A 21,888-nucleotide genomic window follows, 5' to 3' on the forward strand; every position below is an offset into this window, starting at 1 on the left:
AATAATTGGACATTGGACATTATTCATAATGTGAAGAGGAAATAAGTTAGGTAGCTCAAATGGTTTAGAAATAACAAACAGTCAACAGCTTTCCACAAAAAAAAACAAACACTCAGCAATCTCATCTCCTGCTGACTCAAATAGAATAATTAAGACAATTTCAAAAGGCTGTGATTTACAGACACACCTCCCCTTCCTCTGGAGCAGCAGCGTTCTGTACCGCTGTCCAACATGGACCCACCCCGGCAGAAACCCACATAATCTGCTGCCAAGTGCCGGAAAAGTCCAATAATGTTAGGAATTCCCTCATCTGCTACGCATGACTCCTATTACAGCCTCCAGTTCGACAAGGAAAGCTTTGACTTATTTAAGACTGACACCAAAAATGGTGTGTGGGGGTTGTTTGAGACAGAAGAGCCCAGGTACAGACATGCCCATGCACACAAAGGCATGCACACAAGCACACAAACGTGAGCGTTGCAATACATTTAGACAAGACTTGTGAATGCACGCACACACAGAAGGGCAGTCAAGGGCTGTTTAACCCTGTAAAACCTGAGACCACTGACCACTGCTGTGCCATCACTTTCCTGCAGAAAAGAACAGAAAGAAGTGAGAGAGAGAAAAAAAAAGAAAAGGAAAAGAGGTCTCTGCCAAGAAACACATCCAACAAGGCCCCCTCCAAATGGTTTGTACTCAATTAGGCCCATTCATGGTGTAGCCAAAGAACAGTTGGCTCACCCTTTGCAGACACCCTCAGTCACTTCTGACAGCAGTAAACAAAGCTTCTCTCCAGGATGCTTTGTAATATCCATCATTTAATATTAATGAATAGTTCAACCCACTCAGTCTTTGTTGCACATTCACAAGCAATCACAAACACAACAGTAATGCCATTTTTCCCCACAATTCCTTGCTAAAAATCTCATTTTTAAAAAAATATTTACCACAGTGTTAAAGCCTGCAGCGTGTGGCAGTCATCCCAAAGCTTTAGTTTAAGTTTCTTTCAGTTTGTGGATCTTAAATTGGAAATATCTGCTGGACTTTTTTTAGTGACTCTTTAAATCTGGACCTTGTTTTTGTGTCATCTTAGCAGTTATATGAAGGTGTTGCTCATGCTACCCATAAGGTGTGAAGTGACAAAGTCTTGCACTTTCATGAGATGAAGAAATAAAAAAAAAAAAAACCAAACAAACCCTTAAATCCTCTAAATTACAATCGATACAAAGCAAAGGGGAGTGAAAGAAAAGAAGGCAAGAAGGTACTTGCTGGGGGATGAAAAGCCACAGTCGAGGAAAAGAATGCTTGGTTGGTGGTTCAGTCAGCATCAAAAATAGCTGCGAGAAAAGCAGGGAGGCTGAAGGCTGGACGGAGCACAGAGTGGGGATGTTGCAAGAACAGCAAGAGAGCAAGAGGTAGAAGACAGTGGTTTATTGTATGAAATCGTTCAAGCCTCATGCGCCTTAAACGCCTCTCAGCTGGCCAAGAGACATGTGACTCACTGCATAAACTTACTTTACTAAGAATTTCATAATCTCCAACAGGAAACTTAAAGCTCTTATAACAGATGACTGACGTGTTAAACAGTTCTGCTTGATGTCCTTGATTTAAGCATTGTGCTATTATTTTAAGACTATTTTCCTTTCAGTCAGTACACACTGAAAGTATGTAACTAGTTCGCATCTATCCTTTATATGCATGTTTATAGCCATGATAATTTTTTTTTTTTTTTAAAGGGATTTTGTATATAACATCTCTGACAGTCAGCAGCAGGCTAGAATTAAGCCAACCTATAATTACTGGTCACTGTAGCAATGAGTCATTCTGTCTAAACCTTGCTGCCCAGCCACCACCAAGCCAGCACCCGGTTCCCCATACTTCACAACACTTAGGTGGTAGTTACTACAGATGGATACGCAACTTGTAACTAGTCCAACTGTCTTGGTTGCTCACTTGATCCCGTTGCTTTCACTTTATTTTTGTCTTTCAGATCAGGTCAGCTGATGACTCCATGCTGTGCCTGATAAATCCATGCACTACAGAGTCTGACACTTAACTTACATCAAGTGACCCTGAACTGGTCTGTTTTACTTAAGACTTCCTTCCTTGCCACAGTTGCAGACTAAACCCAAGAAATTTGTTGTGGCCAACCACACACATAACAGCAATCTTACATTTTTACACACTATAGGCCACATGTTGTATGCTCCGACAAAGGACTCCGAAGCACACATGACCAAAAGCAACCAGGTGCTTGTTGTTTGTGATGTGTTGAAATAAGGAAAGGCTTACATTGAAAAAACATCCCATGGAATGAAAACAACAGCTTGTTAGTCATTCTGTTTATATTAAATCAGCGCCAGCTTCCAAGAAAAGGCCAAAACTGCCATGATGGTTTTTTTTCCTAAAAGTGAAAATCATTCACAACACGTTGTCCACAGTAGGCGTCACAACCACAACGTGATACCACTTTGAATTACATGATTCTGGTTCGTATTTTGTTTTGAAAATTTGTCAAGGAATTTAACAAACACACAACAACACAAACTTAACCCTGAAAACATTCATTTGTACAAATTCTCTATTAAATTAAACCCCTAGCTTCAGCATACTCACCATCCACTGCTTGTCTTAGCGCCTGAAGTTTCCTCTGTTTTTCCTTGATCTTGTCATAGGCACCGGTGATGCCCGAGCCTACAGACAAGGCTGAGTGGTGATGAGGCTTCCGACTGTTCAGCCCACCAAACTCAAGGTATTGAGAATCCCTTTCTCTTAAAGCTTGCAAAGGTGATTTGCGCCTGCCACTGGAGTGTGTACTTAAGGCACTACTGCCTCTTCTTGCATCCTCCAAAGCCCCAAAGCGAAGAGCCTCTGGGTCAATGCAAGCCAAGTCCACAGAGGAAGCCCAGGTCTTCCTGGGCTGACTTAGCTTCAGTTCCCCACTGGAGAAAGGCAGAGATCTACGGTCCAGTTCCACAGGCCGGCCTTTTTGCTGGGGGTGAAAGGGGTGCAGATAGGGATAAGAACGCTGGGAATGGAGCGAGGGGGGCTTTGGGTAGAGTTCACTGGGTAAGTCAGAATTGGTGTGATAATCAGACAGGGAATACTGTAAAGCTGCCCCGTCATCCCCCTTCAAAAGATCCTGGATTGGCAGTGAGCCCATGGAACGACTAAGGCCTCGGTTTAGAGAGGTTTGTTCCTGAGTCTTCGCTCTGTAGCGCTCCAGAACCCGAGGGGCAGCACTCCTCCCTAAGAGCAGGGGAGAACCAAAATTTTAAACACCAAGCAGATACAGAGGCTGACAAGTGTTAAAATAGCTGCTTTGTGTCCAATAGTATATGACTGTTACACTTTTGCATGTAAAACAAACAACAGCAGCCCAAGGAATAAAAAGCTAATATTACTACAGTTCCTCAGTTTGTTGAGAAACTATTTTTCCATTGTTTTAAAAGGAAACCAAATTGTGGCCCAATAACTAACAATTTCTGCCACAAGCATCTTACAATCTAGCACTGCCTTTCCCCGAATAAGAACTTTTGCTTTCACCATCCATAAATTTTAAGTTTGCCTTTCCAGGCATATAAACAATACAAAGTCTATTTTTTTAGTGAGAAATAAACCAGTGAAGTATGCAGGAACAAAACAAAGGGAAGAAATACAGAAACAAGAGGGTAAACGGGCAGATGTTGAGGCCTGTAAAAAAATAAAAATCCTGCATGTGGGTTGGTTTTAATCTAGAAAGCATATGTTTGGAAATGCATTAAAGATAGCCAGATTCCAGTCTTCCAGGAACTCAGGAGGAAACTTGAAAAAACTTGACTGAGTAAAACTGGAATAAAAAAAAATTTATGCTGCATGTCTTTGATTTGTCAAAGAGGTGAGTTACACTCCCAGACACGCTGCCAGTCGATCACAATGATGACATGCACAGCATGTGTAAAAGGAACAAAGACAATATCTAAATTCCCTAAGCAGCAATAAGAACTTGGAGCCACTGGGTTAAGGGTGACACAGAGAGAGAGAGCTGGTCCTTTCAGAGGAAAGATGCTTAAGAACTGAGTAATACTCTTTGCATGTACTTTCCCTAGGGCTGGCTGGGGATCAACCAGGGAAACAAAGCACTGATACAAACAGGAGACCAGCAGCTACACTGATGACTCCAAAATATGCATCTGTAATCAATGCCATGCCGTGCTTACATAATGGAGATGGAAGCCATGTTTGTGCTCTGCTCTCCTCTTCATGGCCTGGAAAAATGCCCGAGTTCTCTCAGAAACCACTGGGAAGATTTGTTCATATTTTCCTGAATTAAATCAGACTTGGTGTTCCTCTCTCTGACTACTTTCACTTCTTTCCCACAGACTGCAGACTGAGTATGTCACTGATAAATGGTTAGAAAACAAGGTGAGCAATTTACATTTGATACTTTCTTCATTAAAATATATCTTTAATAAACATGTGGGCAACCAGCATAAACTGTTAAGCCCTCACAGCTTAAAGATTAGGGGTGAGTAAAACCACCAGGCCAGCATATTACGATGACCCCATGAGCTGCCGTTCTTTCGTGTTTTGCCAAACATTTTAACCGACTTATGGACCTCTGAAGGTGTCCCGTGGTTTCTGGCACCACAGAAGGAGCTCAGTAAGTTGTGAGAACCCCTAACACCCTTTCGCAATTTGATTGTTTTTCTTTCCATGAATAACTTTATACCGACAACAACAAGCACCCTGCATAGTTGGCTGTTTCAGAGATGAAGACTTGGCTACTGTCAATATAATCTTCAACACAATGGCAATTCACTATTCATCCAACATATACCAGATTGTTATTTAATCTTCCATGTCACAATGTTATTCTCTGTATCTATCAGTGGACACATGTTTTGGGTCATCTCTGGACTCGCTTGACAAATTGAATTTCAAAGTGTTCCCAAACGTTCTAAACAAAGCCTGCTTATCTAAGATCTGGTGATTTGTTTTAGAGAGAGGCTGAACTTGTGACCCTCATATGAAGATTACACAGAATGTAGGTAAACAAAACATTTAAGTGCAACGGACTAATATTTGCTGAGTTCGACACTAAAAATAAATAAAAACCTTATCGCGTTGGCAGCCTTTTATCCGCCTGCAGCCAATAGATACGACTCAGTGTGGAAATTAATGATTTTGAGCACACCACTGCAACGTTACTGTGTGTCACTTAGGTGCAGCTCATCTTACCTGAGGGCAACCCTTTGCCCCTCAGCCTCTCCCGAATCTCTTTGCTCCGCTCCGGAAGAGATTCTCTGTCAGTCAGCAAACCGTCCAGCTGTGAAAAAGACAGAAAATGAAAAACAAAGAGTGAGGGTGAAAGAAGGAAGACGTCCTGAAACATGTTCTATCAGCATGACCACATCACCTGTTGTATAATTCAAACCTAGCGTGCTTTTGGAAGAGCTTGTTATAGGTCTTTAACATACACTTAGCTAAGAAGCATTCTTCCTATAAAGGCTTCCTGACAGTTTCGCAAATATGGACTCTTAGACAGGAATGCTGGAATTTCATTATATATACATCATCACATGTTATACCTGAGAAAGGCTGCCCAGCACTGTCCTGACGAGTCTTCTGATATAACTGAAAGGAGGGTCACAGCTGGAGTTTCGGATGTGTTTGCTGGAGATGTCCAGGACTGTGCGCAGTGATATTCGACTCAATGTAATGTCATCACACATGTTGAGGAGTAAACTGTTTATGTGTTCTCCCAGCTCCATAGGCTGCATAGGGGTGGGGGTGTGGGGGGAAATAACACAGTTAAGATACAAACAGTGAAAAGAGCGTCTTGTTCTCAAGCATCCTGGCAAAAGGTTGGTCTAGATTTTAATTAGCGTCACAGTCACTACATGACATCAAATTAAACTTTATTAAATAATATCAGAATTCATCTCTCTGTTAAACGGAGAAAAGTTTGGCTGCTTTTGGACCGAACACTTTAGCAGTTGGGAGGGCTCAGCAGATACATTACAAGCAGTTGTTTTGATCAACAGTAGATGCACATTCACAAACAGGAACTGAAGCAAGGCTAGGACACCACCTAATGTTTTCATTCTTTAGTTTCTGTTAATCCTGTTTTCAGCTTCTTCATTTTCTCTGTTTTTAAAAATGGGAAATTTTGGTGGTGGATTCCTGTGTTTAATCAAACAAGGTACACTTTCATCTGCACATATCTTAAAACCTTTGTCTTATGATAAGAAAGTACCCAGTCCATGATGGAAGCTTAAAACAAAAAGACCCTAAAAACAGATTTCTGAGAGATGTGATGGTCCCCAATTCAGTGGTTTGTAGAAGTAAAAACACGTATACTACCTCCAACAGGTATTACATTATGAAAATAGTTTCTGTTATCCAAAAGTGCCTTCTTTACATGCATTTCTGTTCATTCTTCATGTTTTTCAACAAGTCGGATCATTTTACATCATGCAGGTGTATTGCCGGGGTATCACAGAAGTACTGTGTTGAGTTTTAGGTCACTTGGATGAAAAATTTTCCTACTTTAGATAAAGAATTGGGTAATTGATAAGATTTTAATGATATCAACTCCAGTACTGACTGTGCTTGTATCCCTGATTCTTTATCGATTTTCTGGGTAGTTTAAGAAAAAGAAAAATAAGACGACTCTGGTATGCCAAAGCAGTACTATTGTGATTTTTGCCTTGTTTTGCAATACATGACTGTCAGAAAAACATACCAGCAGCGATAACAGGTACTGATAAGACTGTTGGCATGTTGGAAGCTTTTCTTAGTGCCCATCACCAGTACAAAATATTTTTTATGCACTCGATCATCTTTTATTTTTTCATATTTTTTGGTACTGTAGCATTTGGCTGTGGGCAGTGAGCTAGCAACTGATTTCCAACATTTACCTTATCTTAGAAATAAAGGGGAGTTTTTCAACAGAGCGAATGTTGCAATCCACCCATTCCACAGACAAAATGCTTTGATTTTGTTTTTTCCTCCATATATCATGGGATTTTTCAAAATACGGGATGAACAAAGTATTTCTTTACCTATTCTACTGGAGAGTTGAGTAGAATGACATAGCGTTATGTGTTTTAAGTGCGCGCAGCAGCACTTTTAAGGGTGACAGGAAAGGCTGATGAGATGTGGATGGATGAGAGTGGATGGAGCCTCAGCCTTTCAGTGAAGCCGAGCAGATGGCAAACTTGAGTGTGAGATGCCTCTAAACTGTGGGTGGTATTTTCTCACAATAGTGAGCACGCTGTGCAGATTATCTTTTATACCTGACTGACTCTGGTCGAGATATGAGCATGTCTTCAAACCATCTCTGTAAATTCCAGAGTGCCTTTACCTTTTCTTCCATTTCTTATCTAGATGTGAAGATCATAGTTTGGAAAAAGCCAGATATGCCTGAAACCTCATTGGTACAGGTATCTGTGGAAGTATTTGGTACAACAATAGAGGGACATGCGCTACTTTCTCCTACTCCACTGTTCTCCACCATTTCGGCAGCATGCCTGTGCAGGTTTGACAGCTGAATTTTAAGTAATTCCACAATGCTCAACATGATAGATACTATTAAACCTTGACAAACACAGGTGTGTCTCTTCCAGTAAAACCCGTTCAACACTTGCTGTATTTGCCAAGTGTGCCATTTAAACACCTGATGTCATATCTTTAGTCCAGTCTCACACAGGCAACAATGTATCACTTCTACACTTTAAAATGTGCTGCTATCTAAACTCTAAGATTTTTTTTAATGTATATTCACTTCACTGAATATAAATATATATATATATACTTTTAGTTTATAAGACTTTGTTAAAGTGTACACAGAATTCCACATCCAGGTGGCCGGATTGGAGCCTTTGGTGGGCCATTCTGGACCCCCAGGCCATATGTTTGACACCCTTGCTCTGCACATTTGGAAGGAAGCATCTGTGTTAAAGATTTACCTGACTATGGGGGATCTCATAGTCCGCCCCCCAGAATAAGGTCATCCCCAGAGAGTACATGTGCATCTGTGAAAAATAACACCACATTATATTTCATTCACTCAAGACAAAATGCATGCAACAGTAAATAATAATAACAATATATGTATAAAGATGAGGCACAAAACCTGAAAGCAAGTGAAAGATAAATGGACTAAGGCTCAACAACTGCTAAGAGTTTTTAGGGGAGGCGGGGGAGGGAAAAAAAGGACAGGGGCTCTCAACCTAAATCCAGAAACATTTTTCCATTTTCCCCTCCTTACTCCTCTCCGCTCGTTGCGTGGAAGAGAAATTACTTCCCCTGAATGTTGGGCTTGGTAGAGGAAAGAATAATTCAGCGCCTGCCAAAGAATGCAACGTTGCCTTCAAGGTCTTTTAGGAACACATCACAGAGTACAAATTTAAAGAAACACTAACACTTTCAGAAAACGTGTAACCTTAGACGTTGTCGATTAAAAGTGACAATATGACCTCTATATGTCAAAAAAGCAAGAGGAAAACTTGCACATGACGTATGTTTATCCCCAGTATGATTATGAAGGAAACAGATCATATTCTCTACACTGAAATAACTGAGCTGGGGAGACAGGCCCAGGGTTGGAAAACTGACTCAGCAAAAAACCATGTTGAGGTCTGTGGGTCTGTGCCAGAGACGGGAATCCAGTCATGCAAGGTTTTTGCTCTTCACCAGAGAGGCAGAGTTAAAATGAGGGGGTGTGGGTGTGCTGTGATCGCTCACAACTTCAAATCTGAATCATCTACATGCTGTCTCTGCTTTTTCAGTGAAGAAATGCTCTAACCATACACACTGACTAATAGTATCATCTATACCCAACATTTAACACGAAACGTTGCAAAACAGACTAAATGTACTAAATACAGAAAATGTACAAAACTTTAAAAACGCAAGACATCTAAAAAAAACAAAGACAAAAAACCGTGATCGACAATACAGACAGAACAAAAATAACTCCGCCTTATTTGTTCGTTTTCCATTGAGCATGTCATTTGCGTGTCTTTTGAAACTTTGGATGCTAAGGAAAACAATGACTAGCATCAGCAAAATGACGTAAGCAGGATCTTAAAGAAACAGAAAAAGAAAGCACGACACACAGCTATGCACGTAAGGAAGATCTGTCTGCCAGTAAAGACGCAAAGTATATGTAAACCTTTCACAGTAATGTGACCTTTTCACAGCATTTCTAACCATTTAATGAACAATTATTCATCATGCTTGAGTACGTGAAACCGATAAACAAAGCAAGTTATAAACATTTTTCTTACAATCATGGTGATTTTCTTTTGGATTCTGCTAAAACATCTTTGGGAAAGATAATTTAAAAATTCCTTTGTGCAGGAAACCCCCCGATGAGCACACAGGTGTTGACACATATTTCTCTAGCCAGTGTCAGGCTATTAAACTAATGGTTTTGTGCCAACAAACCACCAAAAGGCAGAAAAGTTAAGCATGTCTGACAAAAAAAAAAAAAAATCTCCATTTAAGGGAGAAAATGCACCTATGTCATTAGTTAGGATACAACCGACATGACTTGGTAAGAAAGAGCGAATGTAAACATGGCTATGTTTAGAACAAGGGGTACTCAACAGTCACTGACTGGTTAGATGACACCAAGTGATGGTTCGAAATGAATGTTTAGTTTAAACACAAGATTTCACTTAAAAATATGGGCAACAACAAAAGATTAGAGCACAGACACACGTAGACTAAACAATTTGGCAGATGCTGACGCCACGTGGTATATTATCATGGTTTATACCTTTTCTATGTCAGAAACAGAAGTCAAGGAGTTCCCCTTCAGGACCTCTGGTGCTGTGAAGGCCCTTAAGTCCTGCTGGGTGACATACTCGTCTGTGAATGAGATGTTGCCAGATGGCATGAGCAGGAGGGACCAGGGAGATATAATGAAGCCCATGGCTGAAGGGTCTGGAAATGGAAATAACATTTCAATGATTAGTTTGCCATCACGGTTGAACAGCAGAAAAAAATAAAAATAAATCATAGTTTCTTCACATAAATTCTTAGCCATTCCCACATATTCACACAAGGACAGCGTTAAAGTCAAGATCTGTGTTTTTAAGCTTCATACTAGCATCAAATTTTGTCTAAGCATTTACAGCCTGGATCCAGTGACTACACATATCCAACCACAGTGGATGTTTCTCGCTATGGCTTTGGCGTTTATGGAAATTCAAGATTATTGAAGTAAACAAAAACACATGTTGCTTTCTTAGTCGGCAAGAAAATAACAGTTGGGGCATGGTTGCAGAAAGGAATGGCCACACAGCGTAATTCTCTTTTCCTAAAAAACCACAGCCAGTGCGATGGTGGGAGAAGGTTTTAAAAATACACAAAGGAATGTTTAAGCAGCGCTGCAAAATTCTTTTCTTTGACTGATAGTTAACTCTGAGAGGAGCAGGGAGACGAACACAGGAATTTGATTTGAGGCAAAGCTGGTTTTTACTAAGTAAATACAAGTTTCCTGTTTAAAAACTCATGTGACCAAGATCTTACTCAAAAGTAACTGGTTTAGTAGTAAGTCTATCCCATGCGAAGCTTTTGCTGACCAGACTGACTCAGCCTGAGCACATGCATTTCATGACAAATTTTAATACATTGCAGATATATGCAGAAATCATGCTAGAAGGATAGTGCTTGTCAAGCCAACAGAACACCATGCAATGCAACATCACATAACCTACCATCTTCAAATGTACGTTTTTAGCCTTTTGAACTGCTAACTAAGCTTAAGGAACAGGAAATAATTTTAAACAGCTATATTTATAGCCCATTCAGCTAGGAATGAGAACTAAGCAACTTATCCAGTTGAGAGCTGGTACCAAATTATCCAATTCATCAGAATCGTATGCCTCTAAGCTAAACAATGCCTTTTTATCAGTGCTGGCATGTTTTTTTGACAAGCAAGCATTACAAAATGAGACTCATGGTAGGTGATATTTTGAACACACATGTGCAAGCTTTTTTCCCCTTAACCATTCCTACAATGAGTCCAGAGATGAAGAAGAACTGCTTTTGAAGATACAGCGACTGGAATTTTCTTGGCCATCTGAGTGTCCATCCTGCTTTTTTCTGAATCCAATTTTGTTTCTAGGAACTGAAATTGATAGCATGTGCTCTCATTCATTTATTTCTTCTTTAATAGAAAACTGAATTTGTGTTCTTAATAAGAACACTGACCACTTAACTTTTTCCCCCAAAGAGGCCCCAGGTCCTCAAGTCACTCTTACTCAAATAAAATCTCAAAGTGAAGTGTTTTACATAGTAGTAAAAGAAAATTAATGAAAATTAACTGGAGTATAAACTACTTTCTCTGATATGCATTATATGTCTGTGTAAATCTGCAATTACTTATCCGAAAAACTTGGCCATTGGGTACTTTGCAACATGACTTTAGCTGTACTACAAACACTGCTTACTCAGCTGAGCTCACAACTTTGCAGTCGGAGGTAGTACTTTGACTAAAATAAAATAAATAATAATTTATATTTTGTTACCACCTAGCCCTATATAAAAAAAGGAAATGGCAGATTACTGGTTACATTTTGGGTAGTAATCAGCCAATCACGTGGCAGTAACTCGGTGCATTTACGCATGCAGATATGGTCAAGACCCATAGGAGATCATCAGAATATGTAAGAAAGGTGAGTGACTCTGAATGTTACATGGTTGTTGGTGCCACACAGGATGGTCTGAGGATGTCAGAAACTGCTGATCTACTGGGATTTTCCCCACACAGCCATCTCTATGCTTCACAGAGAAAGGTTCAAGAAAGAGAAAATATCCAGTGAGAAGTACAGGTCAGACAAAAATGCTCCCCTACATATTAGCTGAGCATCATTTGGTTCTCACAGCCTATTTTTAGTATTACTGAACGGCTGATCTGGTGACTCAATCTATCACCGTTGATTGAGTCACCAGAACTCAATCCATGGTGGTGGAACGAGAGACTCACATCAGAGATGTGCAGCAGAGAAATCGACAGCAACTGTGTTATGCTATCATGTTATATCAGACCAAATCTCTGAGGCACTCCTCTAATATATAAATGCGACCGTGAAGAGAAATTCCTACAACAAATTAGAAACACTCACCCAGCACGTATTCAAACAAATCATTCTTATACAAATATACAAACCACTACTGTTTACACAAGAGAAAAAAAAAACCTGTGCTAGTGGTGTTTGACCACATTAGCACACTCAGAGTGGTGGAAAATCTTCACCCTACATTTAACCACAAAGACAATGACAAATCTGGTGCAAAAAGCACATATCCAACACACTTCACCAAAAAAACCAAACCAAAACCTATTGTTTTCTCTTTGTTTAAAGTGTTTCTAGTCATAAATGGCCAACTTCATCTAAGAGAACATCCAACACAAATATTAAAGTTAAATGGTTACTAATATTAATCCACTCTGTCATAAACTGTCTTACATAGCTTTTAACTATATAACAGCTGGCTTCAACATTTGCTAGTTAAATTGTAGCTTCTCTATGCAGTCTAAAACTATCCAACTAAAAATATACTCAGCATAGCAACACAACTACACAATAGCAAAACAAAAATTATGGTGCATTCATATCATTATTCTCCTACAAGTCTTGCCACCTAGCTAGTTCACCTTTTGAACTATTATATAAATTAACCACAATTTCAGTGGTCATGAGACAGAAACTACATGTATAGAGTCACAAGTCAGCTTTGATAGAACTGGTTAAAAGGTATGTTGACATGCCCCAAATGTTCTTCCCACGGGAAGAGATGCTTCCATCAGGACTTCTGAAAGAAAAGACTTTAAACCAGGATTCACTCTGTGTCTCTCCTAAAATGTCTCTGATTAGAAGAGAATATCATAAATAACTGGTACATCAATGCCATGTCAAGACTACTTTTATCGAAAATATTCCAAATATCAGTCTTTCATTCCTGTCCTTAATATCTTCAGAGCTTTATCTCATAAGACAATACATTTCTGTATAAGAGTATTTGAGCATAGATTGCTTGTAATTAATGTTAAATATTTGCAGGCTACGCTGATAAGAGAGGGTTATTACAGCATTACCAGTACTGTCTGGAAATGAAACCAATCAGAAAAACTAGAAGTTGAACTCAAGCTGGTTCATGCAGACTGTAGAAATGCACAAAGTCAGTGGTTGACAGTTTATTTGACACAGTCCTGCCCTATGTAATCAGGTGCAATGAAATTTTGTCTTAACACCCAGGGACTGCAATGTCTGCTGACTCACTTCCTCTGACTCATATGTTGTTTAAATTTTTCTTAAGTTACAAACTGATATGATTGCATAGTAATGCATGATGATGACAGAATAAGTCCTCTACCTTTGATTCCATGTTCACCTACCTTTGTGAAAAAGTTCTTGGAGGCTCTCTGCACTCTGACTCAGCACTGCCCAGACCTCCTCTTCCTGGAGAGGACCTCCTCGAACCTCCAAGGCTTCTGCCAGAGACACATGCATGTTCCCTGCAGAAATACAGCAAGACGAACATTAAATTTAATTTACACAAAAAGACCTTCTGAAATCTAAAGAAATACGTATTTATGCCAGAATTAAGATTGCTGTCTTGAAATTTTAATGCTTCCATCCAAGTTTTATTTATTTTTTGAAACGACTGCAAAAACTTTAAATATTGTTTTCTGCAAACTTCCCCCATAAAGACAACATTGAAGCCTGCCCGTACCCTTTAATTTAATTGTTTTGACACCTCAGTAAATATCAATAAACATGTTTTTAACACCAATTACAATAGTTTCTGCGTTTTTCCAAGGGTAGTTGCATAAACAGAGATCATCCTCACTAACTTCTAATGCACACTATAAGTAGGCCTGAAATACGACATGATTTGCTCAGGTCAGAAAAGAGCTTCAAGAGTTACTCCTAGTAGTCTTTCAGATGGTGAAGTATAAAATATAGCAGACCTTTAATTCAGTCCATTCCATCAAATTTACTGATTACCCATCCACTGATGTTGGACGAGAATGCCTAGCTTGCAGTCTCCGCTCTAATTCATCCCAAAGGTGTAGAGGTCAGGACTCTGTGGAGGCCAGTCAAGTTCTTCCACACCAAACTCGCTCATCCATGTCTATATGGGCGTTGTGTTGTGTCCTGGTGCGCAGTTATGTTGGAACAGGACAGGGCCATTCCGAACATGTTCCCATAAAATACTCCAAAATGTTTTGGTATGCTGAATATTAAGAGTTCCTTTCACTGGAAGTAAAGGGTCAAGCCCAGCTCCTGTAAAACACAATACTACACCACAATTCCCGCCCAAACTTTACTTGGCACAATGCAATCAGACAATTACCGTTTTCCTGGCAACCGCCAAACCCATACTCATCTAGTCTAGTGGAGAGGTGTAAATTGTCGCTCCAGAGAACACGTCTCCACTGCCATAGGGTCCAGTGGTGGCCTGTTTTACACAACACCATGCAATAATTTGCATTTCGCTAGGTGATGTAAGGCTTGGATTTAGCTGCACAGCCATGGAAACCCACCCCATGAAGCTCTCTACGGACTGTCCTTGAGCTAATCTCAATGCCACATGAAGTTTGGAGGTCTGTAGTTATTGACACTGCAGAAAGTTGGTGACCTTTGTGCACTATGATTTTACGTCTTCAAGTGCTTGATTTTATACACCTGTGACTATGGAAGTGATTAAACAGCAGAATTCAGAATGGGTGAGTGAATACTCAGCAAACAGAGATTTCTTGATTAGAAAAAAAAAAAAAACCCAATCAGGCTCATGAGTGCAGACATTAATTCAATTGTCAAGCTTTGCAATGCAACAAGAATATTTTAATATCTCCATTTAACACATTCCTGGAGCATGACTACTTCATGACAAATGCATGATTGCGCTGAGTTTTGTTTTAGGCCAAGTATTTGACTAAATCAGACTTAAAATTATACAGATATGTTTCTGTCTGGTGACAGCACTTAAAATCAACTCCCCTCCTGCATGGAAATCACTTTCAATTAATTCTAGGGCCATACACACAAAAAAATGCATTTTTTTAAATGTAAACTTTTAATTGGCTGGGATTTCAATACTTGCTTTATTAAACCACAAACACCTACAATAGCGCCTGACAAAATACTCTCAAAATGCTTTCAGAGGCACAAAAGTCATTTCACAAAAAATGCTAAGTATTTTTAGGTTAAACCCACACAGGAAGTCAACACAACAGGTAAGACAGGATAATAAAGAAGGAGCCTGCACAAATCCACAAGATGACACATATAGTTCAATCTAATTCATCTAAAATGGATTTGGTGCTCTCAAATTCAACGTTATCAAAACTCAGTGACTAAATACATGAGTAACTAAATAATCTACCTTAAAGGCAAGTCCCATAGTGAGACATTTCACTCATGCTACTCTGAGAGCTGATGTTATGCAAGAACCAAAGGTTACAAAACAAGGACACTTTCTATACTTCTAACAAAACAAAAATCCTAAATGTTGCAAATGAGCATCTTAGTTTGCCACCAATCTACTTTAGGAAGTCTTTCACAGTCAACTGGACGGTCTATGGTCCCTGTGTGTATGTTTTATTCCTTTATTCCTTTTCCTTTGTGTCAACAAGTGTGTGCCTTAAGATGTTTTTCTGCACGGTATGCAGAGGGGGAATGTGCATTTTAGCAGTTCCTCTGGCTTTTTATAATGAGCCAGCTAATACTTGCTAACACAACTAAACCATGAAAAGTACTTTGTGTATACACTACTCAAAACACCAACTACTAAGTGCACTGGCCTGGCTTCTCTGTGTGTGTAAAAAAAAAAAAAAAAAATCTGTTTGTATTTGATTACAAATACTACTAAAAGTCAGAAATCATTTTTATTCATGCACTAAAACTTCACTAGATTCCCTGTCATATAAAAATCACCTACAAAGACTATTTTAAATAGGAAAATAAAAAAATATTTGCTGGAAGATCACATTTTAGCCACTTATTATTATTTATGTTTTTTACTGTCTCCACTGTGCAGCTGTTTACTGTTTTTGGACTGTTTTGGTTTTATGTACTGTAATGTGATTCTAACCTTTGTTCTAAGCTGTACAACAGGGGCTTGTTGTGAACCAGTATTAACTTAGGTGGGACAATTAAATGTATTTAATGTTGCATTTTATTTTTCCTGCATCATAAAAGGAATCAGTCATCTGTTTTACAAGAGCATCCGCCATAAGTTTTTGTTACTCCATATTTCTGCCAATGCAAGACAAAAGACAACTTGCATTTCTTGCAAGTCAGCAGTTTCCAGAAAAGTCATTTTTCACATTCCCAGAGGATGACTTCATGTTCCAACAATTTAAAGACTTCAAGGACCTTTTAATACATTTTTAATAAATTTAAGATGTAACTGTTGTAACTTAAATACGTTTGGGTTTTTGACTGTTTACCCAGCTATAATAATTCTTAAAACGTTAATCGGAGCTCTTTTACCTGAAGATTAAAATTTGTTATCATTTGCTAGATTTTAGAAAATTATTTCAAAAGACTAACCTACATATTGTCAAGATCATAAGCTGAGAACGGACTGAAACAATCGATAGATTATGTAAACATACAGAATAATTAGACTTTTACTCACCTGTTGAGACTTCACACCACAGTATCTCACACACTATACAACAACATACAGGCTGGTACAAGGTGCATAGTTAGCATTACTGGTTGTTAGCAGGATTCTTCTTGAATGAAGTAATTGCACTTTTTGGCACTTCTAAGATGCCTTACAAGAGGCAAATGAAAGTGAGTTTTAATTTTTAATTCACGCTTTTTAAATTTAGGCATAATTTAAATTTTTTGTATTGAAAAATCCAATCCATAATACAAAATGTTCCTTTCTCTTGTAGTATGCTAATAAATATATAAAAAAGGACATTGGGGAAAAAACCAAAAACGTCATGTTCAGAGAAAGCTAAAATATTATTGGATATGTGGATAACTTCGACATTCCACCAAATTCTATGATACTGTTTTAAAGGATCCATCTGTGAATAACTTTGCATGTACAGCTTTCTTTTACACAAGCCAGCAACAACACAACATGTTAAATTACTAGCTATGGCTGCAATTGCCTTTTATGGAATTTTAAAAAATAAATAAATAAACCCAAATCTGCCAAGGGCTGTATATCCTTTTCCATTTGGCACTTAAAAACATGTGTTAGCCATCTTGTTAGATGACCTTAAACACTGACCACCAAAATTCTAATCAGTTCAGCCTTGTGTCCAAGTGAGTTTTGCGTCACATTTAAATATATTTCCTCAAAGCTTTCAAGAGATATAACATGAACATAATAGGATGTGCAGACATGCTATCAAACTGTAGCGGCATCCATATCTGCCCAGTGTTGGCGGATGTCTGCGTGTCAGCAAAAAGATTACAGTTAGTGATGTCACTGGCTGACGTTATCATGTCAATTTTCTAAATTTAAAAAAATAAATAAATAAAACAGTGCACTTATTTTTTTTTTTAACAATTTAAATGCCAAAGAAAATCTAAGAAATGCTAAATAAACAAAGAGAACAATTATTTGCACTGACACTGACTATTCACCATGTTGGTATTATAAAACATTGGTATTAACCCAGAATTTCACATCTATATAGCACACAGACTAAATAAATAAATACTAATAGAGCTTAACAATAAATGTGGAAAAAGGGGGAACATATTTCCCACTTATGATATACAATAGGAATAATATACGGTCAAATCAGCCCATGAAACAGAGCATCTGAAAATTACACTTTCTGTTTTAGTCAAAGCTATATTTACCTTAGACTTTTAGCTTCCCCACCCAATTACTGAGTCATTAATCAAACATATTGCTTCAAAGTGAAATAATGCTTTCATTTATTTAAGAATTATAGTCCTACATTTATTCATGTAAGAAATGCACAGATTTGTTCTCCTTGCTGACCGGACACAGAAAGAAAGCAAATATTTACAAACACGAAATATTACAACAATACAAGACAATGTATTTAACCACTGTATTTACCCCTGCTTAAACCTGCGTACATGATTTACATTAAATCTACCCTACAAACCAATGAATGAGAAAATGGCACAAGGAATATCTTCTTTTATCTGTAGTTTTTCTTTGTTTGATTTTTCTCTCCAGCTACTGTGCTGCACTGACAACTCTAGCTAATCTTCCCAATCGAGTGATGGAATGATACCAATGTAAGCAAAACAGGAAGCTCCAGTTTTACAGACTAATTTACCCTGAGCAGAAACTGTGAACTCATTTCACTTAGTTCAAACATAAACAACCATATTTGCAACTTCGTGCGCATGTGTGTCATATATAAATGGCTCTGTTGTGTTGGTTTGTAGTGCAATTTCTCCAGGATATAAAAATGTCACTGTAAAGCTGTAAAGCATTGTTGCTTTACAGCATATTTCCTGATATGCAAATATCGAGGGCAAAGCAACAGATTCAGGTGTGGCAGGTGTACTTGGTTAAAAATATGCATTACTGTGTTGCATTTATATAATAATAATGTGCATTTGTAGTGAGGATTTAAAGATGTAAAATTCAGATAACAAAAAAAAAGGGGGGGGCGGCTTTCACACAGAGGGCACAACAGCAAGAAGGAATAACCTGCCAATATCAAGCATCAGCCTTAATGCACACTATGCCTGTTACGTTGTTCTGGCATCAATGTACAACTAGCATTTAAATATGCAGCAAATGTAAAACCTTGTGTAAAGTAGCCCATGTCCTTTCTCACAAAACTGAAAAAAGTCCACACTAAAAACAGGACAACTATACACTCAGCCAGTTCAGCCAGTGTGGTAAAGACAACCTGATAAAATCTTATCATTTCAGAAACTGCACAGATTCTCCCACACAACCATCTCCACAACCCACAGAGAATGGTGTGAGAAACAGAAAATAATCCAGTGAGCAGCAGTTCTCTGGAAGAAAATGCCTTGTTGATGTCAGAGGCGAATGCACAGATTGCTTTGAGCAGATAGTAAGGCTTGGTCTGATGAGTCTTGAACTCTATTGCAACACTGAGAAATTCGGGTTAGAATTTGGCATAAACAACATGGATCTCAAGACAAAGGGTGTCCAGCTCAGTACCAATCAGTGTACCTAATGAAGTGGAAGTGAGTGAATGTATGTAGATGTGCTTGATCACAGCTTTGAGACAAGATTTCATTAATCAGAACTCAACACAAAAGTCCCACCAAAAAAGTCAAGAAATGAAATCCAAACAGGAAAACAAGCATAACTGCAATAAAAGATCAACCAAACAGCAGCCACTTAAAACATGTACTAGACTGTGTAATGTCACATTAAATTAATTTTCATCTTCTGTTGAAAAACTGTACTTAAAACATTTTTCCAAAGAGCTTAAAATCTTTCATATTTGGATCAGATATCGGTCTGACACGGACTCAAAGAAGTAGCTCGGGTATCTGTGGAAGCACTGAGCACTGGTAGCGATCTGTTCAGTTCCATATTGTTCTGAATTTATTTTGCACTCGTTGCTCAAAGGACAACTCAGCATACCACTGATTGTGTGAGAGGAGAGGTCTTTAAGGCAATCATAAATTCAGGCACAGTTAAGCCAATCACAATGAACTAAAATGAAATGGAAGCAAATAAATCAGGTAAACAACGTAAACAGGTGAACAAAAAGTTTATCTTATATATCTTGGCCCTGTTAAGTATTTATTTTTTTAACCAAACAATGCCAATATAAAACAAATGTAGACTTTCAACCAGTTCCAGGTATTAGCATACAACCAAAACGTATCTGTATCAGAACCGCCAGCCGAGATAGTGTCCCTGCCTCGTAAGTTGGCAGCCAATCAGATGTGGCAAAGACACAAAAAGGAGCTTAACAGCAACCATGTCCACACCTAATGTTTCATTTGAAATTTGACTGCATTACATGATATTACTGCTCTGAAGTGTTGCCAGCACCAAGCACCTGTGTTTTCCTCTTTCCCTTGGACCACACCTTTGGCCTCATTTGGTCTAATGACACTCAGTTCTTTTGTAAATTGCAAATTTCACAACTGAGAAAAAAGAAAGAAAAAAAAAATCACAAGAACATGATAGGAAATATCCAAATATCAGTACTGGTGACTGGCAAAAACATGGCATTTACCAGGGTCACTGGCTGATATATCATATTACATAATATCATCAGTAGCAGAAAGCATCTGAAAATCCATTTTCCCACCTTTTTGTCACCAGGAAACTGAGAGACCTTGGACTAAAACTTTCATGACAACTGAGGGAGTGTTGTTGGGTGACTATGTGTGAGGATGAGAGAGAGTAAAAAGGGTTTTACTTAATCTCTTAGGTCAGCTGGAGAAATGTCAAAGACCATCGGTTTAAAATCGCACCAAATTGTGAGCAAATCCCATTTAAGTGGATAATATGAAAAATCCAACATGCTTGTGGTTCTATGAAACTCTCTGGGGATAGAAGTGTTACAGAACCCATTACCATCCCCTAAGAAGATATCACAAAAGAAAAGCCATGTACCAGTGTTGTTATGTCTGGCACTATGAACTCATATGCTATAAACTGGGTCACCAGCCTGTTCTAGCGCTGTATTTTATTTCTGAAAATAATACGTGAAACAGTTTCCTTTCAGTGAATCTTAGCCTGGAGAAGAGGGTTAATGAGTAAGCAGGCCAAAATTCTTATGCAGGAATGCAGGTTAACCATTCTAGCCATCAGGAGGCGTGAAGTTGGAGGCGAAGTGGGATACTACCCATCTTGCTCATTACCCATGAGAATGGGGAGAGTGGGTGCTGTGAAGCCCGATTGTTTTGTGGCCCTTGTTATTTTAACAGAGACCTACAGTGGAATGTTTTTTATCCTCACTCAGGCTACTGTGCAGGCCAGCTCCTCTCTCTCATTGGACTATGGTCCTGCTCATTATTGAGGGTGCTTAGAAGGCAGCGGGCCAAATCAGCGAGAGCAGACAGCCTTCACCACTTCAGCGCCCCATTCTCTGTTTTCCAAAGTGTAGAAATGTTTGTTCCCAGAAATTCCTCTGAATTCCCATACCATAGCTAGAAAAAAAGGGGGAAACTAAACAAAGATTAGTCTGCTGCTTTTCGTGTTTAAAAGCCTAGGCTACAGTCACAAGGATTTTAAAGAAAATAATCCTGGAAACGTGATAATGTTCTTTACTCTGCACTTTTCCTTTCCTCCCACCTTCCTCTGTCACGGCTACCAGTCCACAAAATGGATTTGAAAACAATCACCTGCAGCTAAATAACAGAAGCACACATAATTCCAGTTTCTCCTGCTGTCTTCCAAGTTCATCCCTCAGCAATAAACAAAAATCTAACCCTGCTCAAAATCATCTGAAAACAAGCCTAGCCGCACTTTGGGGGCAATGTGGCATAAAAGCACCAGATTCCACTCTTGCGTCCAAAAGCACAAACTAATAAAGATATGAGAAGGAATGTGTTCATATCCTCCAAACATCAGACCTGTGGTCTCAGCTGGCAAGCACATCTGGAACAGAAGCTGGTAAGAGGTGGTGGGGAGGGGAGAGGGGTTACCCTGCGCCAGGACTGAGGTGAAAATCGTCCTGAAGGTTTTGCGTGCCAGGAAAATTCAGTACCAAACTCTGAGTGAACCTCTATTCCCCGAATCTTACTGTACAGTGCAGCCTGCAAGCACATGATTCAAATTTAAAAAACACACCCGTGTGTGTGTGTGTCTTGAATTTGAAGAAAGGCTTGATCAAGATATCTTTCGCGAACACGCCTTATGACACAAGCAATGAGAATTCATACATAGCTAACTAGGCTGCACACTACTGAGGTGATAAAATGC

At 38.9% G+C, this 21,888-nt stretch overlaps 1 protein-coding gene across 5 annotated transcripts in view; it reads right to left on the reverse strand.

Moving 5' to 3' along the window:
- Positions 1–21,888, reverse strand: part of ptpn13 (protein tyrosine phosphatase non-receptor type 13) — a 49,858-nt gene that overhangs the window by 26,324 nt on the left and 1,646 nt on the right. For all 5 annotated transcript variants that reach the window (XM_080304168.1, XM_080304167.1, XM_026173533.2 and 2 more), the window contains exons 2-7: positions 13,397–13,516; positions 9,770–9,936; positions 7,953–8,018; positions 5,571–5,756; positions 5,221–5,308; positions 2,617–3,249 (exon numbers count right to left, since the gene is read on the reverse strand). In XM_080304168.1, coding sequence (XP_080160294.1) covers positions 2,617–3,249; positions 5,221–5,308; positions 5,571–5,756; positions 7,953–8,018; positions 9,770–9,936; positions 13,397–13,511 — 1,255 coding nt within the window. In that variant the 5' untranslated portion in view covers positions 13,512–13,516. The remainder of the gene's footprint in view (positions 1–2,616; positions 3,250–5,220; positions 5,309–5,570; positions 5,757–7,952; positions 8,019–9,769; positions 9,937–13,396; positions 13,517–21,888) is intronic.

This window comes from Astatotilapia calliptera, chromosome 7 (genome assembly GCF_964374335.1).
Source record: "Astatotilapia calliptera chromosome 7, fAstCal68.1, whole genome shotgun sequence".
NCBI lineage: Eukaryota > Metazoa > Chordata > Actinopteri > Cichliformes > Cichlidae > Astatotilapia > Astatotilapia calliptera.